Below are 16,239 nucleotides of genomic sequence, written 5' to 3' on the forward strand. Positions count from 1 at the left end.
CTCCAGAGGGCAGTACAGAGCCTGAGTCTTGTGTCACAAACATCTTAAACACAGAAGAACTACTGCAGCCAGCTAAAGGCCAGCACACACCAGCTGATGGTACAAAGCGCCGCTGTAGCCCATAGTAAGCGCCACAGAGAAGCACTGGTGAACAACAAGCTTGAGTTAATATTAAACTCTGCTTGTACAGATTTAATGGATACAACCTTTAATCAAGGTTTAGTGTGATTATCATGTTTGGGATCATCAGGCTAACTTGCTGTTTTGAAGTAAGCTATGATGTGGCGAGGCTAGAAACGTTAGCTGAGGTAAAAGACGACTAACATTTGTTTGACTTTAGATTGGCTGCTTTTCTTGTTATGGTAACAAAGAATATTTGTAGAATAATATTCTACACATTCGAATATCATATTTGAAATGGCTCTCCCTAAACCTTTCTTCTTACGTTAGATGTAGGCATCAGACAGGCCTTATTTATTTAGTTTTTCACTAGACACTGGTCATTTTATCAGAAACACTACCTTATACGTCCACTCACTGGCCACTTTATTAGAAACACCTACCTTGCACTTCCACTCACTGGCCACTTTATTAGAAACACCTACCTTGTACTTCCACTCACTGGCCACTTTATTAGAAACACCTACCTTGTACTTCCACTCAGTGGCCACTTTATTAGAAACACCTACCTTGTACATCCACTAACTGGCCATTTTATTAGAAACACCTACCTTGTACTTCCACTAACTGGCCACTTTATTAGAAACATGTACCTTGTACTTCAATGTACTGGCCATTTTATTAGAAACATCTACCTTGTACTTCCACTAACTGGCCACTTTATTATGTGTGTACATGTCTGCGTGAGTAAGTGTGTGTTTGCTAGCAGCTAGCCGAGTGCGAGCTAGCGGACAGTGTAAAGGTGGTTTTCAGAGCGCTTTCGGGAATTTTTCTCCAAGTCCGGAGGCTTCAGCCTGTCGGCCTGATTAGACTCGCCTCAGCAGAGTGGAAGTTTCCTGAGCGTTTCATAAAGAGCCATTAGGGCTAGCGCACATTCCTCAGACCGGCGGCTGGACAGTGAGGTTTTTTTTTCTTTTGTTTTGTCTTTTATTTTTTCTTTTTTGGCCGCTTGGATTCTGGAATCTTCCATTGTCTCATTCCTGAAGCGCGTGAGGAGGAGAAGGAGGAGGAGGAGGACGGTGCTGTCGGGCTGTGCTCTAATAACTTTTATCGCTCTCTCTTTCTCTTACTCTCTCTCTCCTCCTCCTCTGTCTTTCTGTCTCTCTCTCTTTCCCTTTCCGTCTGCCTCTCTCTCTCTCTCTCTTATATACACCCACCTTATACTTCAAGTCACTGGCCACTTTATTAGAAACACCTACCTTGTACTTCCACTCTCTGGCCACTTTATCAGAAACACTACTTTATGCCTCCACTTAATGGCCACTTTATCAGAAACACCTACCTCATGCTTCAAGTCACTGGCCACTTTATTAGAAACACCTACCTCATGCTTCCACTGTCTGGCCACTTTATTAGAAATACCTAGCTTGTTCTTCCACTCTTTGGCCACTTTATTAGAAACACTACCTTATGCCTCCACTTAATGGCCACTTTATTAGAAACACTACCTCATGCTTCCACTCTCTTTCTCTATCTCTCTCTCCCTCTCTCTCCCGTCCTCCTCTAAGGAAGGCTTACTGCAAGCTCCTAGCATCTCTTACAGCTCAGTTGGTGGAAGGCCATTTTCTTATAAAACTCCGGAATAGCATTCCTGGGAATATTAGGGATGCAACTCTGATTCAGATAGAAACCATATTTGCTCAGGCTCATTTTCTCCTGTGTGTAATTGTGCTGTTATTTTCAGTGAGTGTTTCATCTTTCCAGTGTTTTGCGTATGTTCCTGTGAACACAGTCAGAAGCTGCTTCAACACAAACGCAGAGCTCTCTCCCTCTCTCTCTCTCCCTCTCCCTCTCTCTCTCTCTCTCTCTCTCTCTCTCCACCACAAAGGCAGTGACATAACACATTTAGCCATTTAGCTTCATGGTTGCGGTTTATCAAAGCCTGTCTCGTCTCTCTCGGCCTGCTCTGCTGAATCTGAGAGCCATTGTTGGAGCCTTCACCCCAAATCAGTTACAGTTATCACACATACGCAGAGTCGCCCTCCAGTTCTCAGGCTCTGTGTCCAGCATCACAGCCCAGCGTTCTCCAACAGACACCAGCAGGCCCACATGCTGGACCATATGTGTGTGTTGGAGCTCTCAGAATGTCCTGAGTATCATATTAAAACTATATTATACATCCGCTCACTGGCCACTTTATTAGAAACACCTACCTTATACTTCCACTCAGTGGCCACTTTATTGGAAACTCCTACCTTGTATGTCCACTCAGTGGCCATTTTATTAGAAACACTATACTTCCACTCATTGGCCACTTTATTAGAAACTCCTGCCTTATACTTCCACTCTCTGGCCACTTTATTAGAAACACCTACCTTGCACTTCCACTCACTGGCCACTTTATTAGAAACACCTACCTTGTACTAAAATGTACTGGCCACTTTATTAGAAACACCTACCTTGTACTTCCACTAACTGGCCACTTTATTAGAAACACCTACCTTGTTTGTCTACTCACTGGCCGCTTTATTAGAAACACCTACCTTGCATGTCTACTCAGTGTCCACTTTATTAGAAACACCTACCTCAGGTCCACTATGTAGGTGTACAGTTAGAGACTGTAGCCCATCTGTTGTCATGAACACTTCATCGACCCCCCTCTACTACATTCATCACTGGTCGGTTTCTGACCACAGGACCACTGTTGTCCAGATTAATTGACTGGTGGTCCATTCTCAGCACAGCAGTGACACTGACTTCGCAGTGTTTCTAATAAGGTTGCCAGTAAGTGGAACGGCAGTGTTGCTGGGGTAGTGGCGCTACCAGGTCGAGTGTGGACCCCCCAAACAAACTGTCCTCCAGCAAGGTGGAGCTACAAGAGCGGGGTTTCTGATAAAGTGGCCACTTAGTATAGGGTTGATGAGGCTTGTATAATACGGAGTCTGAGAGCTGTGTGTGCTGTAAGTGTCTTTTTCATGGTCACCTCTCTCACATCCTGCCACCGACTCATGAGTTTTCAGCCCTGACGGCCAATTAATGGCTTCTACACTCGGCGCGTGTTCCTATCAACACGTCCTGATATCCGCCGAACAGCTGGAGCAGGTGTGCGGAGACTGAACTGGGTCAGGCAGACAGACGAGGCAAATATTTGCCCTTTATTAAAGAGTGACTGGAAAGAGGACGACATGACATGGACCAAGTGCCATGTTATATTGCTATAAGTTATTTTTACTTGACCCCAACTGACCACTGTTTACTCAAAATATGGCAAAACTACGACGGCAAAAAAAATAGGTACTGAATACTCGGGCTGTTCATAAAAACATTAATTAAAATATTTTTTTTTCTTATGAATCAATGGGCTACAGTAGCTGCAGATCACTGTTAGACCTCTTTAATGTCCCCAATGTACAGTAGGTCTATTAAAACTACTGTAAGTGGAAGCACACGTTACGTTGCAGTGCATGCTGGGAACTGTAGTCCAGCTCATGGTGAAATGGGCTGATATTAATGGAAAATTCAAATAATTTTCCGGGCCAAATAGGATCGTGCCACGGGCCTGGCTTGGGTCGCGGGCCTTGTGTTTGACACATGGGTTCTAGATAATGAGCATCATATCCATGACATAATGGCAGTGAACTGCAGTTAGTTAACCAGAATGTATGCAGTGAATTGCTTAAAGAGAAATAACTACCCTCTTAAGATGGTTCTTTAAGGTTAAAGGCAGTGGTTCTATATAGAACCATGAGCACTCAAAGAACCATTTGCAGGCTTAAATGGTGAAACTGTTCTTCAGATTGATGGAGAATGTGTTATGGTTCTATATAGCAGCAACAAGGGTTCTGCTGGTGGTACGATGCCAAGCTTGTAACAACAGTCAAAACATTTTTGGCGCTATATAGAACCAATAGAACCATTTTCAAAAAGGTTCTATATAGAACCACATATACATTCTACATCAGTCTGAAGAACAGTTTCACCACACAAACAACAATTTAAGCATGCAAGTGGTTCTTGAGTGTTCATGGTTCTGTATAGAACCATTGCCTTTACTAAGGGCTTGACTTGGCCCATGGGCCTTGTGTTTGATACATGGGTTCTAGATAATGAGCATCATATCCATGACATAATGGCAATGGAATCGCAGAACTGCCTTTAGTTAACTGGAATGTATGCAGTGAATAGCTTAAAGAGAAATAACTACACTCTTAAAATGGTTCCTTAAGGGTTCTCTAATAAAGGCAGTGGTTCTATATAGAACTATGAACACTCAAAGAACCAAAGTGGTTCTTTGCATGGTGAAATTCTTCAGATTGATGGAGAATGTGTAATGATTCTAAATAGCAGTAAAAAGAGTTCTGCTATCGTTACGATGTCAAGCTTATAACAGAGAAGAAACATTTTTGGTGCTAAACCAATAGAACCATTTTCAGAAAGGTTCTATATAGAACCACAGATACATTCTCCATCAGTCTGATGGACAGTTTCACCATACAAACAACAATTTAAGCATGCAAATGGTTCTTGAGTGTTCATGGTTCTGTACAGAGCCATTCCCTTCACTAAGGAACCGTTGAAGAACCACTGTTTTTAAGCATAGGTAGTTAATTGGCTGAATAGCTCCCAGTGAGCTTCTTTCTCGGCCTGCAGAGAGAAAAGAGGAGGAAATATGGGTTTCAAACTACTTGAAGCTCCGTTTTTTTGTTTTTGTTTTTTTTTTTTATCCGAATCTTTTATCCGAAGATTAGAAAGAGCTTGAGAGCTTTCTAAGCAGGAGGACTTCACAGCTGCTGGAGAACTCATATGAGGTCATTTCAGGGTCTGCAGTTTCTGTTCAGGAGACACATCCCTGCGTTATGGAGCATCAGGCAAGCACAGCTGAAAATACAGAATAATAAGTAGGTTAAAGTTGGAAACGGTGGGATTTAGAGCTGCTTTCTTTGTACGTTTCTTTCCGTTTGTCTGGTGCTTCGTTGTTTATTCCCTTGACCAGCAGTGAGCTAATTCTTAATCACAAATCCAGCTTTTTTCTTTCTGAATTCCTTCCTTCTGTGTGTGTCTGAGGCTCCTGAGGCTCCGTTATCTTCTCTTAAATCAGAGTCATGTGTGAAGCAGAGAGTCACGCTAGTCCTGCTGCACTGATTTCACTGCTTTGACCTCTTTTTTTGTTGTTTTTGCTTAAAGTAGTGATTTTTGTAGCGTTACTGTATTATTTACTTAGAATCACCGATTTCAAATAATTTGAGTAATTATATCAATACTGTAGAAACTGCTGTGCTAATAGCCTCCGTTTCCTTGCTAGTTTCTGCTCTAGCTTTTTTGCTAACGCTTTTTTTGCTTCTTTTGAATGTTGGTTTAGCTTCAAACACAGGGAGACATTTATTTATAAAGGCTTATGAGATTATTTATTCATAAATATTACAGACTTTTAGTCATTTTGTTTGTAATGATACCAATAAATCATTAACTGCGGTTCTAGCTTCTCTGCTTCCATGCTAACTTCTTTGCTACCATCTTTTGCTGGTTGTTTTACATCTTTGGGATTTTGGTTTAGCTTCAAACATAGGAAGACTTTGATTCATACAGTTTTAAGGTGGTCTGGACTTGTTTGTTTATACAGTATTATGAATTTTACATATTAAAAGCATTAAATGCGCTAGTTTCTACTTTCTAGTGTCTGCAGTAGTTTCTTGCTAGTAGTTTTATTCTTTTGAATTTTGCTTCAGCTTTAAATGTGGGGATGCTATTCATACAGCTATTTATTTACACAGTATGATTATTTATTTATACGGTATTACAGACTTTAAATCTTTAAAAGTTATGAAAACAATGCAGCATTAACTGTTGTGCTAGTTTCCTAACTTCCTTGCTAGTTTTTTGAAAAGCAGCTTTGCTGGTTGTTTTCTTTTTTTTATTTTAGTTCAGCCTAACATAAGGATGTTGGTATTATTTATTTACACAGTATGATTATTTATTTATACGGTATTACAGACTTTAAATCTTTATAAGTAATGAAAACAATGCAGCATTAACTGTTGTGCTAGTTTCTTGCTAGAACCTGCAATAACTTTTTTGCTGGCGTCTTTTGGGAGTCTTTGGTGTCCTACAACACATTTATTAGTACTGCATTGTGGTGTCATTTTTCATATTGTATTATATATTTCAAATATTTTTGTAAGCAATGATACCAGTGAACCATTAACTGTGGTGTTTCTCAACTAGTTTCTAAAGAAGCTTCATTGCTAACAGCTATGCTAGTTATTTTCCACCTTTGGGATTTTGGTTCAGCTTCAAATATTGATAGACGCTGATTTGTACAGATTTAAGATACTGTAGTGTTATTTGTTTATACTGTATTGTGAATTTGAAATCATTTTTATGAGAAATGATGTCTGTTAACTGTTGCGCTAGTTTCTTAACTTCCATGCTAATTCTGTCGAAAAGCAGCTTTGCTGGTTGTTTTCTTTTTTTATTTTAGTTCATCCTAGCATAAGGATGTTGGTATTATATATTTAAATGGTATGATTTTATTATTTATTTATACGATATTACAGACTTTAAATCTTAATAAGTAATGAAAACAGCACAGCATTAACTGTTGTGCTAGTTTCTTGCTAGAACCTGCAATAACTTTTTTCCTAGCGTCTTTTGGGAGTCTTGCATTATGGATTTTGGATAATTTTGTAAGCAATGATACCAGTAAACCATTAACTGTGGTGTTTCTAAACTAGTTTCCAAACAAGCTTCATTGCTAACAACTCTGCTAGTTATTTTCCATCTTTGTGACTTTTGTTCTGCTTCAAACATTGATAGACGCTGATTTGAACAGATTTAAGATACTGTAGTGTTATTTGTTTATACTGTATTGTGAATTTTAAATCATTTTTATAAGAGATGATGTCTGTTAACTGTTGCGCTAGTTTCCTTACTTCCTTGCTAATTTTTGGAAAAGCAGCTTTGCTAGTTCTTTTCTACTTTTTTGATTTTAGTTCAGCTGAACATAAAGATGTTATTCATACAGTAAATATATTTAAACGGCATGATTTTGTTATTTATTTATGCAGTTATTTCAGATAAATCATTTTAAAAGAAATGATAGCAAAGCATCAGCTGTAGAGTTTGCGTCCTACTAGAATCCACCAAAGCTTCTTTGCTAACAACTTTACGAGCTGTTTGGCGTCTTTTTGGGGTTTTTGTTGGCTTCAAACACAGTGAGTTATTTGTTTATATCATATTATGGTGTGATTTATTCATACGTTATTGTGGAAATAATTTGGTAGGTAATGATGCTGGTTAAACTAGTTTCTCCACATCCTTGCTAGCCTCTTTGCTAACGTCTGCTAGTGTTGTTTCATCTGTTGTCGTCTTTGTTGTGGTTGTTTACCCCACTTTCCGTTCCTGAGCACATTGTCTGAGACTTCGAGCGCCTTACGATTCCGTTTTATGTGTGTTTCATGCTGTTTTTGGATATGATGAGGAAAAGCTCATACATGTTTCAGTGGATTCTGTTCAGGGCGTCCTGTGTGGAGCCATGAGGAGCTGCAGCTCAGTGGAGAGAGTTTTAGGCCTGTGCTGTTGGATGTGTTGTGTGTGTGTAAATGCTGGGTGTTTATGATGTGCTCTGGTGGGATTTCTCGTTGCCGGTGGGCCTCTGGCTCTCAGGCGCCGGTGTGACTCTCCTCAGAGATCAGCTGATACACGTGCATTCGCAGATGCAGCGCTGCGTTCCACCGTGAGCTCCGCAGACCGAATGGGTGTAAACCACTCCGCCCTTCGTCCCTCTCTCTCTCTCCGTCTCCCACTCTCTCCTCCTGTCTCTCGCTCGTTCTATTTCTCTTTAGTACAGTTCAGGGTGGTATATAGTATATAGTTATCCTGCAAATCGATTGTTATATATATATATAAAACTATATACATATAAAACTATATATATATATATATATATATATATATCATTGCATAAAACCACACTTGCTTACATATCAGCTTGTTGCCTCAATGCTCAAGAACAAAATGACAATCCAGTTTGCGCAGGATTAATTATAATATAATTATATAATATATTTATCTAATTATTATATTGTATATTATGTTATATGCTCTTATTTTTTATGTTTTATTTTTTAGCATGGGATTAATACAACCTGGGATTATTTCAATGGTTTGTTCAATAGCACAAGTTGAATATAATATAAAAGGATTATTAAAATCCTAACCTTACAAGATTATTTCTACAGTTCGTGTTTTAGCCCAGGATTAGTACAGTTTGAGGTTATTTCTACATTTTGTTTTATAGCACAGGATTAAAACAACCTGGGATTATTTTTGTGGTTTATTTTGTAGCCAAGTTTAATACAACCTGGGATTTTTTTATGGTCTGTGTTATAGCATGGAATTACTACAACCTGGGATTATTTCAGTGGTTTGTTTTATAACACAAGTTGAATACAAGAACAGATTATTTCTAAAATTTGGACAGGATTAATACAGCCTGAGATTATTTCTACGCTTTGTTTTATAGTGCAAGATTGTTACAACCTGGGATTATTTCACTATTAAACTCTATTCACTATTTGTGTTTTTTCTATGGTTTGTGTTATTGCTTGAGATCAACACAAATTGGGATTATTTCTATGATTTGTTGTACAGCGCAAGAATAATACAACCTAGGATTATTTCACGATTAGACCATTTGTGTTAATAGCGTGGGATTAATATAACCTGGGATTATTTCTTTTCCATACGTCTTTCTCAGTTTCTCCCTCATTACGAGCGCAGATCACAGATCACATCTACGGAGTCTCTTCTCTTTATCCACTGTTATCTAATTCAGCCACGCTAGAAAACTCGTGCTTCATTTATCAGCAGTATCGTCTCTGCAGGGGTCCAATCACCTCCCATCTCGTCATTTAGTCCCTCTGAGCGGCGCCGTGGCGATCAGCTCATCCGTCCCGGCTCTGAGCTATCTACGGTTCGGCGGGCCGCTGCTCTGGAGCAGGGATGGAGAGAACGTCTTGGGGGAGGGAAGGAAGAAAGGAGGGGAGGAGAAGAGGAATGTTTTGTCCTCCTCTGGCACTTCATAAAAGCAGGCTTGCTCTTCAGGGACAGCAACATGCTGCTGTTGCCACAATCAGTGTCAGCTTTTCACACTCGGAAGCAAGCAAGCACACACACACACACACACACACACACACACACACACCCTCCCGAAGGGCAGCGCTGGCTATGCACCAGCTCCGCTCTGACGATGTACGTGTTATTTTCCCTCAAATTACATCACAGGGCTAGCAGAGTGTTCTAGAAACACATTTATTTATACAACCCCTTTTTCCAAAAAAGGTAAGACGCTGCGCAAAATGTAAATAAAAACAAAATACAATGATGTGCAAATCATTTAAACCCTATAATTCATTGAAAATAGTACAAAGACAACATATCAAATGTTGAAACTGAGAAATTTTAGTTTTAGTTTAAATTTTAATTTAATTTAAGTCAATATTCTCATTTTGAATGAATAATTACAGACTGTTGTGGCCTTTACTTCCCTTCTTTGCTAAGCGGCCCCTGCTTCTCTTTGTTTTTGGTTCGGCTTCGAATGCAGGTAAACCAGCTTCATTCCTCCCAACATGGTTCTGCACCAGAAAGACCTAATCATTTTCAGCCTACAGCAGGTCTTCAGTAGGTTCCTATTGAGCACATGGGTCGCGTTCTACCTTTTTACTTGCCCGTTCACTTCAGCTTAGAGCTTTTGAACTGTGCGGCTGGTAGAAGCGGCCAGCGGGGCCGGTACCAGGGCTCTGAGCCAGGAGTGCTTCGGGGAACCGGTCCGTCTTTTGTAGCAGCTCGTGTTAATCGTCGCCCCCTGGTGGTTGGCATGCACCGGGCCACTCTGTGCTCTGTTTGGTTCATTATGCAGCTTTTATGAAAGCGTGTCTGGCTGTGTGGATACACATGCATCCACTCTCTCTCTCTCTCGACTCGCTCGCCCACACTCACACTTTCGCAGGCTTTGTAAAAGCTGGCCAGTGAAGAGCTCCCGGTGGACTCGCTAATCCTCTCTAGGAAGCCAACTAGACGGTTGGTTGGCTTTGATAAAACCAGACAAGCCTCTGGATGTGTGTGCCTGTGATAGAGAGGCCGAGAGAGTGAGAGAGATTCTAGCACTTCACTGAAGGTGTGAGTTATATTCGTTTTCCAGTTCTTTCTCGGTAGCACTGCATCGCAAGGTCCTAACACACTCATGAAGGATCTATCGAATGAGGGTCAGTGCAGTTAACTTGTTTCAGTTGACTTATACGTGCGTTTCTAGCTATTGTTGGAAGGTTGGACAGCTTTACAGAGTGATAGCGAAGATGCTGCTAAACATAACGAGGAATTGTAAGATCGATTAGGCAGATTTCACTCATTGGTTACAGGGGTGCAGGAGGATTGACCTCGCAATCTCCTGATGATGTGACCAATGTTGGACAGCTGTGCCGTTCAGGAGCCCGTCGGGTTTGTTTGTTGTGTAATTGAGCTAATGGTGTCAAATGTTGTCGCTTTTGTTTTCCAACCGGATTCGTTTGGATTAGCTATAACAATCAGCCTAACTTCGAAGTGGACATTCTGTAGCATCTAAGTCTAAGTCTACCAGTCTAAGTGACTTGCTTATCAGATTTTATTTCACCCTGAGGTGTTTTACCTGTGCTTTAACAAAAGAGCTTCCGAATTTTCCAATTTTTTTTGATCAAACACAACAAACTCTGTAATTGTAAGCAGTGATAAAGCTGTTAGCAAGGCTAGCCTAGCGTAGCTAACACACAGCAACACAGCTGAAGCACTAGGTACTTCAATCTACATAAAAAGTTGTCACCCATTAAGTTTATTTTTGTGACGTTACATTCATGAAGTTTTGAGAGCTTGTCAAAGGTGGGCATGCCTGGTTACGGTTGCTAAGCTACTATAGGCCAAGCAATATTAAGGGAGGGGATTAAGGATAAGGTATTGTTTTTGGTTTGTCAGCCAGCTTGATCTAATAGTGAAATGAAAATGCTGTTCTTACATATGTTTTGTCTCGGGGGATCATGTACGTAGAATAAGAGGGGCCCTAATATGTACCCTTGAGGAACCCCTAAGTCATAATGGCAGACTAAGTAGTAATTTCCAATATTAAGAAGTGTATATGAGGGTCCAGTGTTGGTTTCTTATATTGACTGTGTGTGAGTGTGTTGCCTTTGTTCAGAGCGTGTTTATTTGTTAGTCCATCAATTAATTATGCAACATCCTTCACCCTGACATTTAACTCTGCTCCGCTGTTTTCATAACTGTTAATGAAATACATCCTTTTACATTACCGAGGCGAGTGAGTTGGTATTTACTAAAAGAAAATGTCACTCCGTAACATTTTCTCAGGCCCTACTGACACACACCCTCAGCTCATTTGGCCAAGCGAGGGTTCGCCCACATTGATCCCTCGGTGGGAGGGACGGTTAGAGGAGCAGTTAAAATATCAGCGCAGCTCTAATGCGCATTGATTCACTCAGTCTCGTTACAACGTTGACCAGCCAGACCCTGTTTAACACTGTTGTTTGTTCAATTCTCATTCCATCATTTGACTGTAATTCTCTAATGGCATAATAAATCACATTTATATAATTTTTCCATTTGTTTTGATGTCAAATATCCAAAGTATGTTTTTTTCTTTCTTTCCATGGAACAACACTGTGCGCACAATAATAACTTTACATCAAGTTTAAATCATAATAAATGTCCCATCTTCTACTTAGAAACATGACTGTGGTCTGGAGCTCCAAGGTTTTCAGATGATTGCTACACAGTTGCTATTGTGCCCCGGGTGGTTGCTAAGGTGTGACTAGGTGGTTGCTATGGTATCACAGGTAGTTCCTAAGTTGTTGCTAGGCAGTTGACTTGGTATCCCAGGTGGTGGTGCTAGTGGACTGTTAGGTGGTTGTTATGGTATTCCGGGGGTTTCTAAGGTTTTGCTAGATGATTGCTAAGGTAGCAAAGGTGGTGGCTATGGTGTTGCTAGGGGTTTGGTATTGTTTTTCAGGTGGTTGCTAGGCAGTTGCTATTGTGTCCCAGGTGGTTGCTAAGGTTTGGCTAGGTGGTTGCTATGGTATGACAGGAAGTTCCTAAGGTGTCGCTAGGTGGTTGCCTAGGTATCCAAAGCAGTTGCTAATGGACTGCTAGGTGGTTATTATGGTATCCCAGGGGCTTGCTAAGGTGGTGCTAGACAGTTGCTACGGTATCCCATGTGGCTGCTAAATTGTTGCTAGGCAGTTGCTATGATGTATGAGATGTTTCTTAAGTTGTTTATGAGGAGTTGCTAAGTGGTAGCTATGTGTTGTTAAAAATGAATGTGAGTCCATGTGAGGAACGAGGGATGAAAAACGACACATAGAGGAGTGCGGGTCTATGTAGATGTGGATTAGAGCTTGAGGACACATGTAGTTTGGGGGCTGTTGGGCAAAGGAGTAATAGAGTTTGTGTGGTGGCAAAAATGAATGGAAAAAATGAGGAACGGAAAAAAAAGACAAACGGACGAGTGCGGGTCAGAACAACAGTGAATTTGTGATGGGGGCCTCCCCTGAGATAGTGCATGCAAAACAGTGCCTGGTAGCTCTTTATCTAATGCTTCTTTACTTCTCTCTCTCTCTCTCTCTCTCTCTCTCTCTCTCTCTCTCTCGGTTCCTCTGCAGGTTCTGATCAAAGTGATCGACACTAATAATCACCGGCCGCAGTTTTCCGAGCCGCGGTACGAGGTGACGGTTCGTGAGGACGCCCCGCCGGAGACGGAGGCTCTGCGGCTCAGCGCGTCTGACCAGGACGAGAAGAACAAGCTGACCTTCACTCTGCTGAGCAGCACCGACCCGTTCAGCCTGCGCAAGTTCCGCCTGGACCCTGGAACCGGGGTTCTCTATACCGCAGAGAGACTGGACCACGAGACCATGCACCAGCACACGCTCACCGTCATGGTACACAGCACAACTTCCCTCCTGCTTGTCTGTCCATCTGTCTGTCTGTCTGACTGTCTGTCTGTCTGTCTGTCTGTCCTTCTGACTGTCTGTATGTCCGTCTGTCTGTCTGTGTTTGACTGTCAGTCAGTCTGTCTGTCTGACTGATGGACTGTCTGTCTGTCTGTCTGTCTGTAGTTTTTTTCTGGATTTTAATTTATTGTAACTTCATTCTTGATTTTTTAGAACTTCTAGATTTTCATTTTATTATAAATTCTTTCTGGATATTGATTGTCTGTCTGTCTGTCTGCCTGTCTGTCTGACTGAATGCCCTGACTGTCTGATCTTAATGCTTGAAATGTTTAGCAAAGACCAACATAAATAGCGATTCCGTATGTCTTATTGTAATTTAATTGTTTTGAATTCTTCACAGTTATTTTAAATGTGGAAAGTTGAAACATTTAGGAAAAGCCCCTCTGTTAGTAGGTGGACTGATACTGTGTATATATTAAAAACAACAACATTAATAAACAGTTGTATATGAGGTCAGAAAGGTTTAGCACGACAGATGTATATCAGTACTCTGTGAAGCATGGCGGCGTGTGTTCCTGACCCGCGCCGTCACTTTCCCGCATAAATTAATTACATTCAGTCTCTCGATTAAGAAAATATGAAGTGTGACATAAAAGTGGAGGAGAAAATGTTGACCTTTTACGCGTTGCTTAGCAAAATAGCTCAGGTGACACTTCATCATCCGCTCGGGCGTATTATTCAGTACGGCACTGCTGTGTATTGATTCTGCGTCATATAGTAGTTAGGAATCGAGATGCTGTTGTTAATGTGATGCAGTAAACAGTTAATGGCTGAAATGGTGATGTTTAATCATGAAACATGACTGTCCGGTCGTCTTAACGTAATCAGTTCACCTCAGAAGCGTCCAGACGAGGGTTTAATTAGAGTTACGGGAACTTTCAGGCAGTTTGTGGTGTGGAAGTTGTGCTTGTTTGTCTGCGTTTTGTTTGTTCTGCTTTATTAGTTAATTTGTCTGCGTTGTGTGGAGGGCTGTGCGTCTGTGTTTTGTGCTGTTTGTTTGTCGGATTGATTTGTCTCTGTTATTGGAAGTGCTGAGGCAGTCAGGCATCGCCCCACCTGATGTCCTCTCCGGCTTTGTTTACCGCTTTATTCCGAGCGCATCCACGCGTGTCTCGGAGGAATTGAGCAGCGCATTACCATTTCGATTCTCTTCAGCGTTTGATGAGTTTGTTGTTTTAATTGAATTATTGGAGATGAAAAAATGGCTGCGAGCTTGTTTTAACCTCTTTCTGTCGCTCTGAGTTTCACTGGCTTTCTCTACAATAATCCTGAGATTCTTCATGTGTCGCAGCTTTTATTCATGAAGTGCAGCTCAAACTGCAAAGAAACAAAAAATGAAATTGAACACAAAAAATTATGTAAAAATGAAAGAATTATAAATGTTAATAACAGCATTAATTAAGGTCGAGTACTAATGATAATTGTCAAAACAAGAAACTGCTTCAAAAAGCCACTTATGGATCTTTATTTATATTAGTCATTTTTGTAATAGTAATATTTTATATTCTTATATTAGTGGCTCATATACCAGACATGTATGAGATAGATTAAAATAATATGATCTAGATGCCAAATAGTATTTTTAGATGTTTTATTCAATATTTAAATTATATGAATATGAATAAATTTACATAATGTAATAAATTAATATAGTAATCAATATAATATTGTGAATGTCTGTTGTATCTGCCTTGAGATATGATTGCACTTTTTGACATATAAGGCAATCAGCATATTCATTTTATTAGTTTTATTAGATCTTAATTCTGATATTAATTAACGTTTTTATTGTAATTTTATTTTATTGTACAATTTTATTGTAACGTCATTTTTAACTTAATGACGTTAACTTAATGCTAGATATTCATTTATTAAAACTTCATTCTGGAAGTTAATTTTATTAGAACTTCAATCTGGATCTAAATTTTATTAGATCTTCATACAAAATATTCGTTTTATAAGAATTTCATTGATGATGTACATTTTTACAACTTTATTTTGGTCTCTCTCTCTCTCTCTCTCTCTCTCTCTCTCTCTCTCTCTTTCTCTCTTTCTCTCTCTCTCTCTCTCTCGTCCCCTCAGGTGCGAGACCAGGACATCCCGGTGAAGCGGAACCTCGTGCGGGTGATTGTCAATGTGGAGGACACTAATGATAACGCTCCGTGGTTCACTGGAACGCCATATACGGGGCGTGTCTTTGAGTCCGCAGCTGTCGGCTCCAGGGTGCTGCAGGTGACGGCTTTGGACAAGGACAAAGGCCAGAATGCAGAGATCGTCTACAGCATCGAATCAGGTAATCAGTTTATTGAATACCTTATTGACATATTAGGTCTTCATCAAGTCGATGCTTTCAGCAGAGTTTGGGAACACCTTGCCATCTTTTTGTTTTTGTTGGCCAAAGACAAACAATTACTAACATAAAGCAGATATGCGCTAATCCTTTGGGTCTACTTAGCTTCACGTTCTTCAAAGTATCGTCTTTGGCATGACGAGCAGATTTTACCTAAACAATGACTTGACAGCTTTGATTTCCAGACTATTATTTAAAGCACACATTGACACTAGGGTTGGGCAGTACCCACTGATATCATGCCCTCAAACTGCCTCCAAATATTACCAAGGTATATGGTTTTACTGTGGGAGGGGGAGGAGGGGCCTTAATGCATCCTAAGTGTTTTGTGCCATCTTTTTCTGCGTTATTTCAAAATCGAAATCGTTTACATGCTCATCAAATAAGTGAGAATAGAGCACAATTTTCAAGCCAATTTAATAAGCGTAGCTAACTAAGAGAGAGAAGCTGGTTAGCAGTAGCTTAGCCAGCATGATAACAGGTCTACCCACCACACTACATGTTCAGTTCTGACAAACTAAAGTTTAGATGATAAGGTCAAATTAAATTAGCCTGATTAGCTAACTGGATGTTATCTTAGCGAACAGGCTACAGACATAAACAGTGCCACACACCATAGTACAGGTTTGATTTGGGTGAAATGGGAGAGCAGAAGACGAGCGACTGGTGTTGAAGTGGTAGAAACTCATAATCAAACCTGTTCTGTGTTGTGTTTGGGACTGT

General features: G+C 40.4%; 1 protein-coding gene across 3 annotated transcripts in view; it reads left to right on the plus strand.

Annotated features, from left to right (window-relative positions):
* The window catches only part of fat1a (FAT atypical cadherin 1a), a 146,855-nt gene that overhangs the window by 83,284 nt on the left and 47,332 nt on the right, over positions 1 to 16,239 (plus strand). For all 3 annotated transcript variants that reach the window (XM_036583633.1, XM_036583631.1, XM_036583632.1), the window contains 2 exons: positions 12,819 to 13,094; positions 15,249 to 15,459. In XM_036583633.1, coding sequence (XP_036439526.1) covers positions 12,819 to 13,094; positions 15,249 to 15,459 — 487 coding nt within the window. The remainder of the gene's footprint in view (positions 1 to 12,818; positions 13,095 to 15,248; positions 15,460 to 16,239) is intronic.

Source organism: Colossoma macropomum, unplaced genomic scaffold (genome assembly GCF_904425465.1).
Source record: "Colossoma macropomum unplaced genomic scaffold, Colossoma_macropomum, whole genome shotgun sequence".
Classification (NCBI taxonomy): domain Eukaryota; kingdom Metazoa; phylum Chordata; class Actinopteri; order Characiformes; family Serrasalmidae; genus Colossoma; species Colossoma macropomum.